This window comes from Rissa tridactyla, chromosome 22 (assembly GCF_028500815.1).
Source record: "Rissa tridactyla isolate bRisTri1 chromosome 22, bRisTri1.patW.cur.20221130, whole genome shotgun sequence".
Lineage (NCBI taxonomy): Eukaryota > Metazoa > Chordata > Aves > Charadriiformes > Laridae > Rissa > Rissa tridactyla.
The window spans coordinates 2,146,197-2,163,223 of NC_071487.1; the positions used below are offsets into that span (position 1 = coordinate 2,146,197).

General features: G+C 67.4%; 1 protein-coding gene across 8 annotated transcripts; it reads left to right on the forward strand.

Annotated features, from left to right (window-relative positions):
* Window positions 1–1,656: 1,656 nt before the first annotated feature.
* Window positions 1,657–12,787, forward strand: ANO8 (anoctamin 8). Of its 8 annotated transcripts, none has more exons than XM_054182265.1 (18): window positions 1,657–1,829; window positions 4,630–4,740; window positions 4,908–5,040; window positions 5,116–5,254; window positions 5,772–5,868; window positions 6,217–6,333; window positions 6,444–6,571; window positions 6,799–6,981; window positions 7,223–7,375; window positions 7,451–7,577; window positions 7,688–7,743; window positions 8,251–8,325; window positions 8,620–8,763; window positions 9,579–10,256; window positions 10,357–10,548; window positions 10,634–10,765; window positions 11,115–11,225; window positions 11,353–12,787. In XM_054182265.1, exons 1-18 carry the CDS (start codon window positions 1,730–1,732, stop codon window positions 12,028–12,030), a joined length of 3,354 nt encoding a protein of 1,117 aa, XP_054038240.1. In that variant the 5' UTR covers window positions 1,657–1,729; the 3' UTR covers window positions 12,031–12,787. The 8 variants fall into 8 exon arrangements, with proteins under 8 accessions (XP_054038240.1, XP_054038241.1, XP_054038239.1 ...); XM_054182266.1 differs by having other exon boundaries at window positions 1,659–1,829; window positions 6,820–6,981; XM_054182259.1 differs by lacking the exon at window positions 1,657–1,829 and adding an exon at window positions 2,389–2,762.
* Window positions 12,788–17,027: the final 4,240 nt, after the last annotated feature.

The following is a 17,027-nucleotide window of genomic DNA, read 5'->3' on the forward strand; positions in this document are numbered from 1 at the left end:
ATCCCCGGGGTGCTGGCAGAGACGCTGGAATCCCTGGGATGCAGGCAGGGATACAGGCAGGGATGCTGGAACTCCCAAGTTGCAGGCAGGGATGCTAGAATCCCTGGGATGCTGTCAGGGATGCAGGCAGGGATGCAGGCAGGGATGCTGGAATCCCCAGGATGCAGGCAGGGACGCTGGAATCCCCAGGATGCAGGCAGGGATGCAGGCAGGGATGCTGGAATCCCCGGGATGCTGGAGACCCATCAACACCTCCTCCTCTGCTAAATCCCTGCGGACACCCCCAAACCCCCCCAGCCCCCCTCCATGGGCCAGGGACAAGGGACGGGAACCCAGAGGAGGAGCCACAGCAGAGACCATCAGCTCTGGGGATGGGGCGGTGGGTGTCTCTGGGGGGGCTTCGGGGTCCTCGGGTGCACACACACAGCCCCGCACCCCCCCGCAGACCCCCCGCATCCACTCCCCACCCTGGGGTGCAGAAGCTTTTCCTTGTGCCCCCTCCCCTTGCCCCCCGGTTCTGAGCAGCTCAGCCTTCCTCTCCCCCCGGCAGCCAGACACTCCCCAACGGGCATCCCAGGGGGTCAAGGCGGGGTTTCAGGCTCTGCTGGACCCCCTGGATGGGGGGGAGCACCCTGTGTCAGCCAAGACATGGCCGGTGGCCAGGCCTGGCCTGGGCGATGCGCCAGCCTGTGTGTCCCCCCCCCATCCAGCTGGCGACAGGCAGATGCCAGCGGGGGGGGGACGGCTCCTTGTGGCACCCTTCATCCGTGCTGGCACCCAGCCCCTGCCCCAAAATAGCCGCGGGCGTGCACGGAGCTGGGGGGGGGGGGCGGCGAGGGGGGACCTGGCACAGGGGTGTCACCCCCCCACCCCAATGCCCACACTGCTGGGGGGCACATGGACAGGGGGCTGTGCCTGGCCCTAGAACCCCGGGGGGGGTGTGGGGAGGGTGTGGGGAGGGGGGTGTGGGGAGGGGGTGTGGGGGGGTCCCCCCCAGTGAATGGGGCCAGGTTGGGAGGGGATGGGGGGGCCGCTCCCAAAAGGTCAGGGAAGCAGCGTGCAGCTCCGCTCGGGTTACCGGCCTGCCCCCCCCCCGGAGCTCCAGGGAACGGCCTGACCCGCGGCGCTGGGCACCGGGCCGGGCCGGGGGGGCACGGGGGGGCGGGGAGTGGGGGGGGGGGATGCGGGGGACGTGGGGCAGCCCCGGGAGGGGGTGCGGAGAGAGATGCTGGGATGTGGGGCAGTCCAGGGGGGGATGCTGGGGATGTGGGGAAGCTTCGGGGGGGGCAAGGATGCTGGGGACCTGAGGCAGATTCGGAAGGAGGGGGGGTGATGCTGGGATGTGGGGCAGCCCAGGGTGGGGCTGGCGGGGTGTTGGGGGGGGATGCTGTGACCGGGATGCTCCGTAACCACCCCCCCCCTCCCTGCCGGGGGGGGGCCGCCGCCCGCAGGACCACCCCACGGGGCGCGGCCGGACACGCGTGGCCGGTGCGACCGGCGCTGGCGGGGCGTGGGGGGGGGGGCCGGCGACCGAGCAGACAATTAAAGGGGCCGGGAGCGCCGCGCTCCGCTCCGCCGCCTTTGTCCCTCCTCCAGCCCGGCGGCGGCGGCGGCGGCGGCGGCACCGGCGGCTCGGGAGGCACCGGCGGCACCGGCCCCGAGCCCGGAGCCGCGGCGGCGGCCCCCATGCACCGGCCCCCGCCGCCCAGCCGCCGCCGAGCCCCGCACCATGCCCGAGCCGCCGGTGGCAACGCAGGACGGCGACCGGCCCCGGCGGGCCGCGGCTGGCGAGGAACGAACGGAACCGGCGGCCCCCACCGGCGTCCTGGGTAAGGTGGCACCGGTGGGAAAGCGGGGGGAGAAAGGCCCCCGCCGCCGGGGTCGGGTCGGGGCTGCGGGCGGCGGCTGCGGGGGGGTTGCGGGGGCGGGGGGGGGGCAGCTCCCTGCGGCTCGCTGCGGATGTCGGCGGGGCTCGGCCGGGATGCGGCTCCCCGGGGACGCGGCGAGGTGGGGGGGGGCCGTGGCCCCGCTGGGGCTCTGAGCACCCCACCGGAGGGCTCCCTGCACCCCTCCAACGACAGCTCTGTGCCCCCCCCACCCGGGGGTCCCGTCCCCGCGCCCCGGGGGGGGGGGGGGATATGGTCCTCCGGGGATCGTGGCTGTGCGTCCGTCCCCTCCCCGGGACTGGTCCGTGCCCCCCCGCCGGGATGGGGTCCACCCACAGGTCGGTGTCCCCGAGGACGTGGCCGTGACCTCCCCAGCACCGCACACCTCCCACTGTCACCTCCAGGCCATGCAGCCCCCCGGGAAGGTCCGCTTGCCCCCCCCCAGGACAGGCCGATGCCCCCCCCACACACTCCCCCCAGACCACCTCCGTGCTCCCCAGGGCCCCACTGGGGCGGAGCTGGGCAGCGGGTGCAGGACGGGGGCTTTGGGTTGGGGTCCCCCAGCTGGGGTTGGGGTCCCCCCCGCATGGCCCTGGGGGCGGGTGACGTCCCCACGGTCGTGGCCATGGCCGGGTTGGGGTCCCCGGGCCGAGGCAGCGCAGGCAGGGCCTGCTGCCCGCCGTGCAGCCGAGCGCGACTCCTGCCTGCGGGAGGGTGACCCATTTTGTGTCCCCCTCCCCGGGGACGGCGGGTGGCATCGCCGCTCCCCCACATGCCTCCTTGCCCGGCGGCCACGGGCTCCGCTCGGCGGTGGGGCAGTGCCGTGCCCGTCCCCGGCACGCTGCAGCTCCCGTGACCTTATCCCGGGGAGCCAAGGTGAGCGGCACGGCCTCGGCACGCCGGGGGGAGCGGGGAGCCGCGGGTATAAGTGGGGGGGACGCAGGGTTCGGGATGGGATGCCGGGGGGGTGCTCCATCCCCGCTCACCGCCGGCAGACCCCGCGTGCCGGTTCGGCTGCTGGGAGGGGGCCGGGGGCTGCTGTCGCTGGCAGCGGGATGAGGACCCTGTGGCTGGAGTGGGGCGAAGGCAGGCTCCGTCCCCCCCCCTCCCCATGCCCAGCCAAAACGGGGGGGGGCAGGAGCGGCACTGGAGACCCCGCTGTGCCTCCCCCGTGTCTTTTCCCTTGACCTTGGGCAGGAAAAACCCTCCTGCACCCAGAGCCTCGGGGCGGGCACCCCACCCGCCATCCCCCCGCTGCCTCCCCTGCTGCCCGGCTGGGCCCCCCCCGGTGCCCCCACCCCGCTGCCCGGCTGGGTTACACCGTTCCCGGTGGGGCCTAAATAATTCAGGGTGGGTGAGCTCACCCTGCCGGCATCGGCGAGCTGCCCGGCGAGCGCGGCCGAGCCCCCGCCACCAGCACCGCCAGTCCCGAGGCCGAGGTGCGGGATGTGGCCCCCCGGCGGGGGGGGGGACAGGATCGGCCCCGCTCTGGGGGCGGCTGGCTGGCAGCCTGGTGCCAGCCCCGGCTTTCGCCCACGGTGCCAGGACAGGGCGGCCTTTCAGAGCCCGGCGCCGCGGCCCCTTCCCGACAGCAGCTCAGGCGATGAGTTTGTCAGGTCTCAGCCTGGTTGGCGGGTTGGGGGGGCTCCTCTGCTCCCCCCCACCCCAGGGTGTTCCGGGGGTGCCGGGAGCCGGCGTGCATCCCCTGGGATGAGCTGCCAGAGCAGGTTTGGCGTTTCCTGTTTTTCGGGGACGGCAGGTCCTGGTGTGAGCGGCGTTTCCGGGGCCCCGGGACCTTCCCAGCCCTGGGGCAGCTGGAGCGGCCGTGACGTCCCCTGGGCGTCCGTCCTCCCGCCCCGTCCTGGCTCTGCCACCCTGGCTTAGGAGGGTAAACTGAGGCAGGGAGGTGGCTGGACACGCTGCCAGTGTGGGGCAGGGGGAAACGGGGTCCCACAGGGGGAGCCCTCCCCCTCCCAGCACCATCGGGGACCCCCATCCTGCTCTCCCTGCCGGCTCCGGGCAGCGTTTTGGGATGCGCCTTGTCCCCGTCCTCCCCGGGAGGTGCGATGGGGACGCTGGGCATGGGGACGGCGTGTCCCCGTGGCGTGGGCACCCCACAGCAGGACAGGGACCATGTCCCTGCGCTGGCCCCCGTCGGGGGGTGACGAGGGGACCCTGGGGACCGTCCCCATCCCGCCTCGCGGCGGCGGCGCGGGGCCTCCCCGGGTTTCCATGGAGACCGGCTGCTTTTTCGCTCTCCCCATTTTTCCTGCGGTTTCCCATCTCCCGGAGCCGCGGCCCTGCCGGATCCCGGCCCCGCCGAGGGGCTGCGGGCAGAGGTGAGCGGTGGTGGTGGTGGTGGTGGGGTGCCTGGGGGGCACCCAGGGGCACCCTGCGGCAGCCGGCACCCCAGGGGTGCCAGGACATGCCACCGGCTCCTCCCCGGCAGCTGTCGGGGCCTTTTTGGGCACCCTGAGCTGCCGAAGGAGAAACCCGAGCCGGGGCCAGCGTCACCAGGAGCGGGGCCGTGACCCACTGCCATGGCCACTGCTGGGGACAGCCACCGCCGGCGACACGCCGGGGTTCCCCGCACCCAACCCACGCACCGGCAGCTGAGTCGTCGGTGCTTCGGGGTCTCGTGGCGTGGGTGGGAGGATGGGCGCAGGGCTGCGGGTTGGGGGGATGCTCCGTGGGGTCCCGCGGCTGCTCACCCCCTCCCTCCTTCCATCCCTCCCTGCGGCAGATAAGCTCTTTGGGAAGCGGCTGCTCCAGGCCGGGCGCTACATCATGTCCCACAAAGCCTGGATGAAGACGGTGCCCACGGAAAACTGCGACGTGCTCATGACCTTCCCGGGTAGGGAGACGCCCGCCGTGGCCGGGGCCGGGTGTGGAGCACCGGGATGGCGGCGGGGGGCTGCGGCGGGGATGGGGGGGCGTGGGGAGGGATGGGGACCGGGGTGGGCTGTGCTGGGAGACGCGGACGCCCCGGTCCCCGCCGCGGTGCTGACCGGTGTCGTCCAGACACCACCGATGACCACACGCTGCTCTGGCTCCTGAACCACATCCGCCTCGGCATCCCTGAGCTCATCGTCCAGGTCCGGCACCACAAGCACACCCGCGTCTACGCCTTCTTCGTCACCGCCACCTACGAGAGGTAGGGTCCCGGCCGCCCCCCCAGCCCCGGCCGCGGCCCCTGCCGTGGCCCCAGCTGCGTCCCCTCTCCCTGCAGTTTGCTGCGTGGGGCCGATGAGATCGGGCTGCGGAAGCCGGTGAAAGCCGAGTTCGGTGGCGGGATGCGGAGCTTCTCCTGCGAGGAGGACTACATCTACGAGAACATCGAGAACGAGCTTTACTTCTTCACCTCTCAGGTGGGATGATGAGGGATGTGGGGATGCTGGGCAGGGATGTGGGGATGCAGGGATGTGGGGATGCAGGAATACAGGTATGTGGGAATGCTGGGCAGGGATGTGGGGATACAGGGATGTGAGGATGCAGGGCAGGGATGCAGGGATACAGGAGTGTGGGGATGCTGGGCGGGGATGTGGGGCAGGGATGCGGGGATACAGGGATGTGAGGACGCAGGGAGGGGATGCGGGGATGCAGGCGTGTGGGGATGCGGGGATACAGGGGTGCGGGGATGTGGGGCAGGGATGCAGGGCCATGGGGCAGAGAAGGCAGGTCCTCTCCCCCTCCCCAGGCGAATAAGGGGACCAGGGGTCCCCAGCCCAGCTGGGCACCGATCCAGCCGTCCCCCAAGCTGGGGACAAGGCGGGTGGGGGGGGGAGGGGACGGGAGAGGGGCAGGGGCTGGGGACGCAGGTGTGGCAGGAGAGGGGCCGGGGGGTGGGACCATCGCCGGGGGCTCAACCCCGCTGCGGTGCCGCAGGAACGGCAAAACATCATCAGGTACTGGCTGGAGAACCTGCGCGCCAAGCAGGGCGAGTCGCTGCACAACATCCACTTCCTCGAGGGGCAGCCCATCAGTGAGTACGGCACGGCACGGCACGGCACTGCCACCCCGCTGCCCCGCTCCCTCTGCCCAGCCTGTCCCCAAGCCGTGCCGTGGGGGTCCCTGGAGGACACAAGCCCAGCGAGGGTCCCTTGTCACCCCGCGACCCTGTCCCCGAGGCCGGTGGGTGCGCGGTGGCCGCGCCACGTGGTGGCCGTGCAGTGCCAGGGTTGGGCACCGAGCCCCGATGTGCCACCGTCCCCCCCAAACCCGTCCCCCCGCACTGTCCCTGTCCCAAAACCCACCGCGCCAGGGTCATCTGGGGACACGTTTGGCAGTGTCCCCGCGGCCCCGTCCCTCACCCCGTGTCCCCACGGCGCAGTCCCGGAGCTGGCGGCCCGCGGCGTCATCCAGCAGGTCTTCCCCCTGCACGAGCAGAGGATCCTCAAGCGGCTGATGAAGTCCTGGGTGCAGGCGGTCTGCGAGGCCCAGCCGCTGGGTAAGGTGCCGAGGAGGAGGGAGGGGGGTGGCATGGGGGGGAGGTTTGGGGGTCCTGGCCCCCCCCCCCCCCCCCCCCCGCCCCCCTCACACCGGCTTGGGCCCCCGCAGATGAGATCTGCGACTACTTCGGGGTGAAAATCGCCATGTATTTCGCCTGGCTGGGCTTCTACACCTCGGCCATGGTGTACCCCGCCGTCTTCGGCTCCATCCTCTACACCTTCACCGAGAGCGACCAGGTGAGAGGGGGCGGGAAATGGGGTAAATCCCCGCGTTTGGGGGCCGTGGGGGGTTTTTTTCATCCCTCCTTGCTCCGGGCTTTCCCTATGATGCTTTAATGCTGCGGAGCTGGGAGGGTCCCGATCCCACGGTGGCGGGGCCGGGGCAGCACCGTGCGGCTTCCCCAGGGCTATGGTGGGGGGGTGGGGGGTGTGTCGGGGACAGGAGGGGACCGACCCCGGTGCAGTTGGTGCCATCCGTCCCGCAGACCAGCCAGGACATCTGCTGCGTGGTCTTTGCCATCTTCAACGTCATCTGGTCCACCCTCTTCCTCGAGGAGTGGAAGCGCCGCGGGGCCGAGTTCGCCTACAAGTGGGGGACGTTGGACACCCCGGCCGAATCCATCGAGGAGCCCCGGCCCCAGTTCCGGGTGAGCCCCGGAGGGGAGGCGTTCCCATGCCTGTGGAGGGGGTCCCCGGGGCTGGGTGTTCCCCCCATCCCCGCCGCCACCGACCCCAACGAGCCACCCAGGCTCAGCGCAGAGAACCGGCACCTTCGCGGCACCCGACGGGGGGGGTCTGCGCTGGGGTCACGGAGGGATTCCGTGGGGCTCCCCGCCGTGGGGAGGGTGACACGCTGCCGTGTGGCGCCCCCCGCCCCGTCCCCATTAGGGCATTAAGAGAATCAGCCCCGTGACCAGCGCGGAGGAGTTTTATTACCCGCCGTGGAAGCGCCTGCTCTTCCAGTGCCTGGTCAGCCTCCCCGTCTGCCTCGCCTGCCTCTCCTTCGTCTTCCTCCTCATGCTGGGCTGCTTCCAGCTCCAGGTGGGTGCTCATCCCGCCCGCGCCCGCCGGGCTGCCGGCCCCCCACCCCGTGACACTGACTCCCCCTCCCCGCAGGAGTTCGTGCTGAGCATCCAGGAGCTGCCCCGCATCATCCGTTTCCTTCCCAAAATCGTCCTGGCCGTCATCGTCACCGCCTGCGACGAGGTTTACAAGAAGATCGCCTACTGGCTGAACGATATGGGTGCGCGGGGGGGGGGCACTGGGGGTGCACCCGGCAGGGTTGGGAGCTGGGACCACCCCACCCCCGAGCCCCCCCTGAACCCCCCCCCCCCCCCCCCGGCTGCTTTGCAGAGAACTACCGCCTGCAGAGTGCCTACGAGAAACACCTCATCATCAAAATCGTCCTGGTGAGGGGGGACACACGGAGGGGATGGGGGGGGGGACACGCGGAGGGGCTGGGGAGACACTGAGGTGTCGGGGGGGGGGACACGGAGGGGCCGGGGGAGACATGGAGAGGTCAGGGGGGACACGGAGGGGCTGGGGGGACACATGGAGGGGCTGGGGGACATGGAGTGGCCGGGGGGGGACACGGAGGGGTCAGAGGGAAATGGAGGGGTCGGGGAGACATGGAGGAGCTGGGGGACACGGGGGGGGTCAGAGGAGACACAGAGGGGTCAGGGGGACATGTAGGAGTTGGGGACACATGGAGGGGCTGGGGGGGACACAGAGGAGCTGGGGGGACACGGAGGGGTCAGAGGAGACACGGAGTGGTCAGGGGGACATGTAGGAGTTGGGGGGACACAGAGGAGCTGGGGGACACAGAGGTGTCGGGGGGGACACGGAGGGGTCCGGGGTGGGTCCCAGCGGCTGCCCCACATTCACACACATGCCCCCCCCCGCCGTTTTCCCCCCAGTTTCAGTTTGTAAATTCATACCTGAGTCTTTTCTACATCGGTTTCTACCTCAAAGACATGGAGCGGCTGAAGGAGGTAAGGGGCCGTGCCCGGGGGCGGCGGGGCCGGCCTGAGCCCCCCCCCCGCCCTCTCCCCAGCATCGCCCAGACGGATGTCCTCGACCCACCCCTGCCATCGTGTCCCGTCCCGTCTCCCCCAACACCCTCTACACAAACCCCCCCCCAAAAAAAACGGGGGGCCGGTGTCCCCGCACGCCCCCGCCGCGGTCCCTGGCTGCCGGCCGGAGGCTGCGCCGGGTCCCCAGCTCCCGCCGCCGCTCACGGCCTCTCTCTGTCTGTCTGTCTGTCTGTTCTTCTGTCCCTTCCGCAGCTCCTGCTCATCTTCTCTCTCTCCCAAAGCCTCGTGCGTCAGCTCAAAGAGGCTCTCCTTCCCTTCATCCTCCTCCACCTCCACCTCTCTCTCATCTTCTTTAAGGGCCTCCTGGGCTTTTGCTGGAGACTGGGAGTATCCAAAGTAGGAGCGGGGAGGGGGTAAGGGGAGGCGGGGGGGCGGGGGCGGGGGGGGTCGGGCATCCCCCCAACACCCCAACCCTTCACATCCCACCCCAGGACGCCTGCCGCCCCCGGGAGGGACACGGGTGTCCCCAGCCCCGGCTGGCGGTGGCACACAGGACCCCAGCGCCGCTGAGGTCCCATCCCATCTGTCGTCACCAACGCGGGGGGTGTGTGTGTGTGTGGGTGTGGGTGTGTGTGTGGGTGTCACAGAGTGGGGGGACACGGGGCTTGGGTGTCCTGCTCGCCTACGGGGAGGAGCGGGGACCCCCCGGGGGGGCAGGCGAGATGGGGATGCAGGGACACACAGAGCCCACCCCAGGTGCTGTGTCCCCAAACCCTGGGCTGCAGCGTGGCCGCGCCGTGTGTCCCCACACGGATGCTGGCCACGCTGCTCCTCACCCAAGGTGCCGTGTCCCCCCTCCCCGGGTGACAGCGTGGCCCTCTGCACAGATACTGGCCACGCTGCTCACCACCCGAGGTGCCGTGTCCCCAAACCTGGGTGACAGTGAGCCCCCTGTGTGGCCCCACACGGATGCTGGCCACGCTGCTTGCCACCTGAGGTGCTGTGTCCCCAAACCCTGGGTGACAGCGTGCCCCCCGCGTGTCCCCACATGGATGTTGGCCACGCTGCTCATCACCCGAGGTGCTGTGTCCCCCCTCCCCGGGTGACAGTGTGGCCCCCATGTCCCCCCACACAGATACTGGCCCCGCTGCTCATCGCCCGAGGTGCTGTGTGTCCCCAGACCCCGGGTGACAGCGTGTCCCCCCCCACAGATGCTGGCCACGCTGCTCATCACCCGCCAGTTCCTGCAGAACGTCAGGGAGGTGTCACAGCCCCACCTGTACCGGCGGCTGCGCCGGGGGGACCTCAACCTCCGCAGCCTCCGCCAGCTCGCCCACGCCGTCCTCCGCCTGCTCGCCTCCCACCGCCGCCCCCCGGCCCCCCCCGAGGGGCTGCGAGGGGAGAAGAAGTGTCTGAACGGCGGGTGCGGGGTGCCGGAGGAAGAGGAGGAGGAGGAAGAGCGGCGGGAGTCGGACTCGGAGGAGGAGAGCGCCCTGGATTGCGGGCTGAAGCTGAAGAAGGTGAGCTTCATCGAGAAGGCGGAGCGGCGCGGCGGGGAGCCCGGCGGCCCCGAGGACGAGAGCTTCCTGGAGGAGGGCAGCCCCACCATGGTGGAGAAGGGCATGGACCCCGCCTCCGTCTTCGAGCTGTGCGAGGATGAGGAGGAGGCCGAAGGTCCCCCCGGCAGCCCGGTCAAGGCGGCGGAGCCGGCGGTGGTGGTCCCGCGGGCAGGCGGCCGGAGGAGGCAGGCGGCTGAGAGCCGGGAGGAGGAGGAGGGTGAGGAGGAAGGGCGGAAACGCAACCGGGCGTCGTGGATCGACCCGCCGGAGGAGGACTACTCCACGCAGCTGACGCAGGCGGAGGTGGAGAGCTGCATGAAGAAGTACGAGGTGAGCGACCCACGGTGGGCACGGGGACGGTGGCGTGCGGTGGTGCCCCCCTTCCCCGGCCCCATGGCAACGTGCTCTTCCTCCTCTTCTTCCTCCCCAGGACACCTTCCAGGACTATCAGGAGATGTTCATCCAGTTCGGCTACGTGGTGCTCTTCTCCTCCGCCTTCCCCCTGGCCGCCATGTGCGCCCTGGTCAACAACGTCATCGAGATCCGCAGCGACGCCTTCAAGCTGTGCACGGGGCTGCAGCGTCCCTTCGGCCAGCGGGTCGAGAGCATCGGCCAGTGGCAGGTGGGCTGGGGGGAGCGGGGGAAGGGGGGGCTGGCGGGGGTCCCGGCTGGCCGGGGGCTCATCCCCGGCTCCGTCGCTCTTGCAGAAGGTGATGGAGGCCATGGGCGTCCTGGCCATCGTGGTCAACTGCTACCTGATCGCCCAGTGCGGGCAGCTCCAGCGCCTCTTCCCCTGGCTCAGCCCCGAGGGAGCCATCATCTCCGTGGTGGTGCTGGAGGTACGGGGCTCGTGCCCGCTGCCAGCGGTTATTGTAGGGTCTCCCGGGGGGGGTGACGAGGCGGCGTCTCGCCTCACACAGCCAAGGGCTCCCGCAGACCTTCCCCTCCACCGACGGAGCCTCCAAACCCTCCGCCGCAACCCCAGGCGGCTCCCTGCGGGCAGCGGGTGCTGCCAGGCAATGCAATGGGGGGGGGGGGGGGGGGGGGGGCACGCCAGAACCCCCCCAGGGCGTTATTGTAGGGTCTCTGGAGTCCCCCGTCCCTCGCGGGGTGCATTTCGGGAGGGGGCGGCGGTGCCCACGGGGCAGGGACGGGGATGCTCAGCCCGGACCCCCGTGCCTCCCGCAGCACTTCGCCCTCTTCCTGAAGTACATCATCCAAGTGGCCATTCCCGACATCCCCGCCTGGGTGGCTGAGGAGATGGCCAAGCTGGAGTACCAGCGCCGCGAGGCCTTCAAGGTAGGCGATGCCGGGCTGGGACCCTCCTCGGGACCCAGCGTGGAGCCGGGACCACCCCCTTCCCCTCCCCGGTGCCCGTGGGGTGTCCCCGAGGTGTCCCCGGGGCTGACGGGCTCCCCGTCGACAGAAGCACGAGCGGCAGGCGCAGCACCACTTCCAGCAGCAGCAGCGGCGCAAGCGGGAGGAGGAGGAGAGGCAGCGGCATGCCGAGTACCAGGCCCGCAAGGAACGCGAGTCCAGCCGCGACGAGGCCAAGCCCGAGGCCGCCGGGCAGGACCCGGCCCACGAGAAGAGCCAGAGCAAAGGGAAGGGCTCCGGGGGTTCCTCGCACGGCTCCGACAAGCCCAAGCGCCCCAGCTCCCTGCTGGCCACCAACAACGTGATGAAGCTGAAGCAGATCATCCCGTTGCAGGGCAAGTTCCTCTCCGGGGGGGCTGGGGCCGGCAGCACGGCCACCGCCAGGTCCCCCCAGTCCCCCACCGGCAGCGAGAACAAGCTCCCCGGCTTCCTCAGCTTCAAGTTCCTCAAATCCCCCGAGACTAAGCGGGACGCGGGGACCGAGAAGGTCCAGTCACCCACCAAGCCATTCAATCCCGGCAAGCTCTTCAACTTCGGCAAGTCCGAAGGGGCCGGGGGCAACGGCGCCGCAGCCACCGCCTCCCCCCAACCCCGGCCCGGCCCCTCGGCGGACACGGGCGAGCGGCCGGTCCCCAGCAAGTCCCATCTCAACGGAGCGCCGGAGGAGGGTGGCCGAGAGGAGCCGGAGAGCCGGGCGGAGGAGGAGAGTGGGGGCTATAAACTCTAACCGGAGCTTGGGGGGGAGCGGGGCTGCCCCCTCCCCTCGCTGGGCAACCGGGGACATCGTCACCCTCTCGCCTCCCCTCGCCGTCCCCCGCCGCGGGGAGCGCAGGGCTGGGCTGAGCCCGCCGGGGGCCAGCACTGGCCCCTCGCTCTGCACCCTGTCCCCTCTGCCGCGTCCCCTTGCGTCCCTCCAGCCCCTCCGCTGGCACCCGCCGCCATCCCGACCCCAGCGCCGGCGGGGATCCTGCACCAAGGACACTGGAGCAAAGCGCCATCGGCCACGGCCTCGGATGGAGCATCCCAATGGGTTTCCATCCTCCGTCCCTCCGCACGCTCACGCTCCGTGCCACGAGCCCAGCGTCCTGCGCCCGCCGCCCCGAGAAGCCGGCACAGGGAGATGCCGCGGCCCAGCCAGAGGGGAGCTCGGTGCTGCCAGATCCACCCGGAACAGCCACCGCGCTTGGCACCACATCTCCGATGGCAGAGGGACAACGCGACTGTGGGAATGGCGGCGAGAGGAGCCCGATTCACCCGTGCCTACAGCCCCTGCCGTACAGCCATGGCCGGGGTCCCGCCGGCACCGGGGGCCCTGCTCCGTCCCGCTCCAGGCAGCCTCCGCTGGGATTCCTTCCCAGTACCGGGACGTTTTCCTGCCCGAAGCCCGGACGGCCGGGAGGGAGGGGGGTGAGCGGCGAGCGCCGGCCACCTGGATTCCCAATGCATGGGCAGCGTTTCTTGCACTAAAACCGAAACAAAACCCACCGCGAGCGACTCTCTCCCCTTCTTCCTCCGAGGGCTCGAGGCGGCGAGAGCTGGCACCGGTGCCGCGGTCAGCAGAGCCCGGCCAGCTGCGGGCAACGTCCCCAGCGACTGCAACGCGAGCCGGGACGGTCCCTTCCCCTCTCCGCTTTCTTATTTCGTGGAATTATTTCGCAATAAGGCACACGCTGGAGCCCAGGAGAAGGACCGGGGTTTTTGGGGGGTGGGGGTTGGGGGAGGGGGGGGGAAAGGCGAGCTCTCCGTAAGGGCAGGGTTGGGGTGGGGGGGGGGGGGTGTGGGAGCAGCTTCGCTTCTGCCGGGGCGAAGGTTTTGCCGTCGCCGGGTTTAGTCTTAGTGCTTTAACAGCCGCCGCCGTCCTCGCCGGGGCTGCGCGGGGAAAGGGGTGGGGGGGCTTTTCAGCAGCTCTGCTGGGTGCTGCTTCGCTTTAGGGGCCGGGCCGGGGCGGTGGCACCCCTGTCAAAAGAAATAGGCTTGAAATTCTTTAACCCGCCCCAAGGCCGTGCCACAGGGTGACCCGGCTGGGGACAATCCAGCCCTGCCACCTCCCCTCCTGCCCCTCGCCACCGGCTCTGCTCTCTGCCCGCCAGCCACCCCGCCATTTCCAAAGCAAGCAGGGGAGAGGCGGGGGGGGGGGGGGGGAGTGGGTGCCGGGAGCCTGGGCAGGGGGGGGACAGGACACCCACCCCATCACTGTGCCTGGACCAGGGCTGGGTGGTCTCACGGGGTCCCTGCACCCCTCTCTCCCCAAGGCCTGGGCTGTAGAAAAATGTCAGGTTGTTTCCCCCCCCTTCCCCGCCCCCCGCCATCTCTTTCCACATTTCCACACCGTGTAAATTTTTTTGGGGGTCTTTAAATCAAGCCATTTTATACAGCAATAAGGGCAGGAGGGGGCCGAGGTGCTGCCGATGGTCCAGTGCAGGCAGGGAGATGCTCTGGGCTCCCTGCGCTGCGGAGGGGACAAGATCCCCCCCCATCAGCTGGGGACAGCCACAGGCTTTGTTGTCCCCAGGGCCACCACGGAGGAGGTCGGGCAGAGCCCACCCCGGGGGCAGACGGAGACACTGGTGTCCCCCCTCGCCCTCCCGCATCATCCGTGGCCGCTCCCGGGCAGGAGGAGCGGAGGATGCGGGAGAGATTTCTGGGCCGAGGCCAGGGGAAAGGAAAAAAAAGGGAGCGCTGGGCTCCGTGGAGCTGGGAAACTGGGACACGCAGGGTTGGGGTGGGGGGTGGGGGATACTGGGAAACCCAGCGAGACCAGCACCACCCCGGCCATGCCCCGGAACGGGAGCAGCATCGTGTTAAGTGATGGCAGGAGAAAAAGTAACCCGAAAGATCCAGCCCTGCCTCGGCTGTGCAGAGCCCCGGGGACGCCCTGCGCCCCGCCAGCCCTCTCCCTTCCTCCACCTCTTCGAGTTTCTCCATCCTTCCCCTCCGCCACTCCAACACACGCGACCCGTCTTCAAGGGAGTTTCTTTTATCCTGTTTTTCCCTCCTGAGAGTAACGGTCCCGGTCACCATCCGGTGCCGGCACCCTCCGTTCCCGCAGCGCTTGCCGGAGGAGAGGGCAGGCTCCCGCTGCTGCCGGAACCCCCCAAGTCCAGGGCATTTTTAAACATTTCTCTCTACAAAATATTTCTACAAGCAGCCGCCTCTCTGGTATCTCACTCTTCCGGGCAGTTACTGTACAAAGGAGGGAAGAGTTAGGTTGTTTTGTTGGGGGTTTTTTTGGGTTTTTATTGTTTGGTGGTGGTTTTTTTTTTTTTTTTTTCCCCTTGCTGCGTTTAATTTCTTTGGAAATGAAAAGAAATGAAGGGGGTTATTTATTTCTTTTTAATTTATTTTGTCATATTTTTGTAAAACCTGCAGAAATGCAATAAAAAAAAAAATAATAAAAATATATTTCAACAAGCCCGAGGCGTGGGGTAAAATTATTGCTCGCCCGGGGGCCTCTCGCTCAGGTCTCCTGGCCCTGGGGGAGGGGAGGGGACGGAGGGGACACTGTCACCCCTTCACAGTCCTCTTAACGCGGGGCAAAGCTCCCAGAGAGTGACACAAGGACGAGCCCCACCGGTGCGGTTCGATGCCAGGCCGCGGCTCTCGCGCGTGTCGTCGGGTAGAGGAAGAAAGAAGAGAGTTGTAATCCTCTAAATTCCGCAAATTTATTTATACACAGTATCAAACACGGAATAGTTTAAAAAGAAATGCCAAAAAAAAAAAAAAAGAAAAATCGAACGGCCGTGACATTCGACTAACGGTGTATTTACAGTCGCTCCGCGAGGGCAGCCCTTCTGCCAACACCCAGCTTTCGGGAAAAACCACCTTCTCCCCAGCCCCATGAAAGACGATATTTTTGAAAAAAAAAAAAAAAAAAAAGAAGGACAATTCAAGTTGCAAAGACAGGTTGGAAGTAACACGGACTCACGAGCTCAACGCCGCGTTGCCCAAAACCAGCCCGGGATCGCGTGCGCCGGAGGGACCGGAGGAGTTAAATACAAGCAGTTGCGGACGACAGGAAACTCCGAGCCGCTCGCAGACGCTCAGCTGCGACGCGCGACCGGCCGAGGACTGGGCGGTTTAACTAAAAATACCCGAAGAAGCCTGTTAACGGCACGCTGGGCGCTGCTGGAGACGAAATGAATGCGTCCGGAAAGCAGCACGGCTGTAGCAGGGAGGAGGGGGTGACTCAGCTCTGACCCTCCATCCCCGTTTCAGGCTGTATGTTTTACAGTAAGCCACTAGTCACCCCATGGCCCCCAGAGCCGCCGCGGAACGAACCCGAGGGCCAGTCCCGCTCCCCGCCAGCCCATGCCGCTGCCTCCGCGCTCCCCGGCCCCTCGCTCCTTTTCGCGCACACACACACACACACAGACGCGGCTTAACAAAGCCGGGGGAATATTTGACCTGTCAAACTGTCTAATATCGTACCTCCAAAAAAAACCCAGACCCACCGGGCGCGTTTAACAGCAACATCCCAGGGACGACAGCTCCGCGATTCGCCCAAGAGCAAACCAGACAAGTCGTTTCTGGAGCCGGTAGCAACGAGGCGAAGTGAAACGTTCCCGCTAGCCGAAGAGAGTTTCCTTCCTTCACGAAGGCGAGGAAATTAAAAGCAGTTAGAGCACAAAAAGGACAAATTACCACCCTCCTCGTGCAGCTGGAGGGCAGCTTCGCTCTCCTACAGAGCGAGGAGCGGGGCCGTCTCTCGCCCCCCGACGCCGCCAGGAGCTGGTTAAGGGAAGGAGGAGAGGACGACCTGCAGAAAAACTCGGTGGCCACCGCAGTGGCCACTGCTGGCCCACAGGCATGCCCCGCTCCCCCCGCCCCGCGTCACCCGGCTGATTCAGCCTATTATAAAACCAAAATCCCCATTTGAAATAGGGTCAAGTTTTACCAGCGCTGCCCTTTGATCTTGCCAGCTCAATACTTACTTTCAGGTTTACACGGGCAAAACTTGGCACTCTACCACGATGGTTAAAGCCACCCAGACGCCTCAAAAAGCACTAAGGCTGCCAAGACTACTTTTAAAAAATTCCTAGAACAACCCAATTCTAAAATCACACACGTAGGGAGACTTAGTTCTTCATATTTGAGGACACGCTAGGAGAATTTTGGCTTTAAAAACAGAAACTGAGCGTTAAGGAGAATTTGAAAGCCGGCATTTCCTTCTCCTGTTTCAGTTACAAAGATGTTCTTCCCTGCCAGCCGGGTTCAGTCTTTTCAATATCTAGATGTTTGGGTTTTTTCTCCCAGTAGTTAAAAAAAGACGAGGTTCTGGAAGTCCTGTCTCCTCCCTGACATTAAACTCTCAAGATGACACACATCTTTCATATAAAATATAACGCAGCTGCCAGCACACGCGTTTCAGGGCGAGCTCCGCAAGCCGATGCCGTGACAGTAAGGCATTTAGTGTAGGCTGGACACAACCACTAAACTCCTAAGTATGCTGGCGTGGCCAGTCCACCTGGAAAACCTGCTGACTCGGCCTTTTTTGGTGATCGCTAGCCACAAACGTCCCAGATCAGCCTCTCCCGACACGGAGAGAGACCGGCTGGAAGCCCCTCTGGTCACGGTCAGCGCGTCGCACAATTCCTCTGCTGCCAGGCTGACGCCGTTAATCCCGGAAAACAAATTGGTTTTCCCCTTATAGATGTGCAGGTCTTTTCAAAAATCTTAAAAAAAGAAGCTAGCAGTATACAAACAAGCCAGGAAAGGGCAAGTGAT

Coding starts and splice junctions, on each gene's coding strand:
- ANO8 (XM_054182264.1), top strand. CDS start 2,294: ATGCAGCCCCCCGGGAAGGTCCGCTTGCCCCCCCCCAGGACAGGCCGA. Junction 4,741..4,907: donor CGTGCTCATGACCTTCCCGG/GTAGGGAGACGC, acceptor GGTGTCGTCCAG/ACACCACCGATGACCACACG. Junction 10,257..10,356: donor GCTGCATGAAGAAGTACGAG/GTGAGCGACCCA, acceptor CTTCCTCCCCAG/GACACCTTCCAGGACTATCA.